The following is a 2,593-nucleotide window of genomic DNA, read 5'->3' as shown; positions in this document are numbered from 1 at the left end:
GTCCCTTGAGAGCTTTGTACTGACACTGAATGGGGCTCATTAATACTTTGAGATACTCAAGGTTTTTGAGGTGCTTTGAATTTTCCTTTCTACACTGAGTCTCTGAAAAGTTTTTTGTGCCATCCTGGCCTCCAATTCTCTCTTCCAAGGAGTCCGTGAGGAGCCTGTATTGGGGATGGACCTCAGTGGGACCCATTCAGGCTTTGAGACACTCTGGGTGTTTCTTCTGACTTTGACTCCTGGAAAGGTTTGTGCAATCTCCTCTCAGTCCCTGAGGTTCCAGGGCTCAGCTCCAAATGCACCACGGGGCTCATGAGGATCAAGCAAGTCCTGACAAACCATGACTCTGCCTTCATTTCCCTCTCTCTCTTGCAGTTCATCAGGAAGGTTTCTGTAGTGGTTTTGATTCGCCACTTTGAGATTTCTTGGCCAATGCATAAAGTAGTGTGGTGTGTTCAGTGTTGGCAAATTTCCAATGCACTCACTAGGATATACTTACTCATTTCCTCCTCTGAAATATTATTAGGAGAAAGGCAAAGTTTATTAATAGTAACTAAAAGAAAGAGCAGTAAGATCAGAACAATACTTTCAGAACACTTCTCCTCTCCCTACAACCGCTTCCTTCTTCCTGACAATGTAAAGATATAAAACCGAAAATTTTCCATCAATTTACCACCTCTAGAATAGTTTTCTTCAGTACACTTAGGGAGAGGAGTCTCTCTTTCATGGTATGGAAACTTCTCCATAAGAAAAGTTTTCTCATGGCTCTCAATTTTCAATTGCCACGAAGAGCAGCTACCCAGAAAATCTGGAATCGTCAAGTCCCCCCCATTTTTCACAGCTTTTCCCACAGCTGTGTTTATGGGCCATGCCAACTTATGGGGTATTAGTTTAAAGATGAGCTGTTTAACAGCAAAGTTTCTCTTCATCTATTTCTGAAATCATCTTCATCTCTGAGAACAGAGATCTTTTTCTTCTCTCCCTGAGGGCACAGGTTCTCATCACTCTCCTCTCTTTCTCTGTTGAAACTTCTCATGGGATCACAGCTACTTCAATATTTGCTTACTTTACCACGGAGGCCTTTACAGAACAAGTCATCTCCCCATACTTTTCAATGTGTGCTCCTCTTCTTACTGACAGCTAAAGGGAAGGGGCAGGCACACACTCAGCTCCCACCTTCATCCGGAACACCTTCTTCCCGCTGCGGATGGCGTTGTCTTCAAAAGAAAACTCATTTTCCCGGATGACCGACCGGCTCTCCTTGTCCCCCGTGTAGGTCACAACGTAGAAGTCAGGTGCCCACATCTCAAACTCACGCTCCCAGTTGATGATGGTGGAGAGGGGGGCACTGACTAGGTACGGCCCTTTGGAGTGGCCCTGCTCAGGAAGACAGAGCCCAGGCTGTTCTCCCCGTTCCCAGCAGCTCTCAGCCACCTCGGGGACTGCTGGGTGCTCCACTCACCTCCTTGTACAGGGAATACAAGAACACAATAGTCTGCACCGTCTTCCCTAGCCCCATCTCATCAGCCAGGATTGTATCTGTCCCTTGTGCCCAGGAGAATCTCAGCCAGTTCAGCCCTTCCAGCTGGTAAGGGTGCAGCGTGCCTCCCGTGGCATCAATGTACCAGGGCTGCTTGTTGGCAGAATCTTGGCCGAGCCGGCCCGGCCCGGGGCTGCTCCTGGGGCCCGGCGGATCCTGGCTGGGCCCGGGCTGGCGGCGGGGCAGGGCTCGGTAGCGCCCAGCTGTTGGCAAGCGCAGCCATGGCCCGGCCCGGCCTCGGCCCCGCGGCCTCCCCTGCCCTGCCCGGCAGCCGATGGGGCCTGGGGGGCTCCCTGGGAAGGGGCCCGGCCCCACGGCAGGAGCCACCCGGCCCGGCCCGGCTGAGACGGGGGCTGGGCCAGCCTTGTTACCTCTTTGCTGGCCAGAAGGGAAAGAGACCCTGCCAGGCTTTCTCGTCTTTAACATGTGTCTTCACAGAGGTGTGTAGAGTTTCCTTTGTGGTGTAACAGATTGTCACTTCTCAAAGCTAATTACTGATTGGTTTTTGCTCAGTTTTTTTGTCAGACACGGAGGAAACTGCTAGCGGCTCCTGTTAGAACATCACTTCCATGATGCAAAACCACCACAACAGCACAGAGCTCCTTTGTCCGTATATAGTGGTCATGTGCCCGAGGCATCAAAACCCCTCCTTGGGAGATCCCTGGGCCCTCTACAAGGTGTTTTCAAATGAAAGCATTCAACTCAGTGTCTGAGAAAATCACCAGAGGGCAGGGCCAGCCTGACCTGTCTGTCCTGGCTACTTTTGTCTGGGAACAATCCCCGGATATACGGAATTTGGGAGGCCAAATTTTAATTTTTGCTGTGGCCTCTATGCAAGAAGGCCCATTCTTTTCCACAAGAGGGAAGGAACAGAGCCCCAGTATTTCAGGGGCAGATGAGAGGCGACCACCAGAGGCTAAGGCCAGCCAGAGCTGGCAGGATTTTTTCGAGGGGATACCTTTGCATTTAGGAGATTTTTTTAGGGAGAGTACCAAGTTTGGCAATGGGCATCTGAAAAGAAGGAGTGTTCTTTTCCATAGCAAGGAAAGCACA

At 50.7% G+C, this 2,593-nt stretch overlaps 1 protein-coding gene across 1 annotated transcript; it reads right to left on the bottom strand.

Annotated features, from left to right (window-relative positions):
* Positions 1-1,176: 1,176 nt before the first annotated feature.
* Positions 1,177-1,918, bottom strand: LOC121355527 (chromodomain-helicase-DNA-binding protein 5-like; the record flags this gene model as incomplete). The annotated part of the gene is made up of 2 exons (XM_041471016.1): positions 1,177-1,377; positions 1,463-1,918. Coding segments are annotated over 2 exons (657 nt in total), but the record flags the coding sequence as incomplete, so codon positions are not given.
* Positions 1,919-2,593: the final 675 nt, after the last annotated feature.

The sequence above is a fragment of the Pyrgilauda ruficollis genome, unplaced genomic scaffold, assembly GCF_017590135.1.
Source record: "Pyrgilauda ruficollis isolate IOZ18807 unplaced genomic scaffold, ASM1759013v1 scaffold2518, whole genome shotgun sequence".
Classification (NCBI taxonomy): Eukaryota; Metazoa; Chordata; class Aves; order Passeriformes; family Passeridae; genus Pyrgilauda; species Pyrgilauda ruficollis.
The sequence above is the reverse complement of the archived record's forward strand: the minus strand, read 5'-3'. Positions and strand labels throughout refer to the sequence as shown.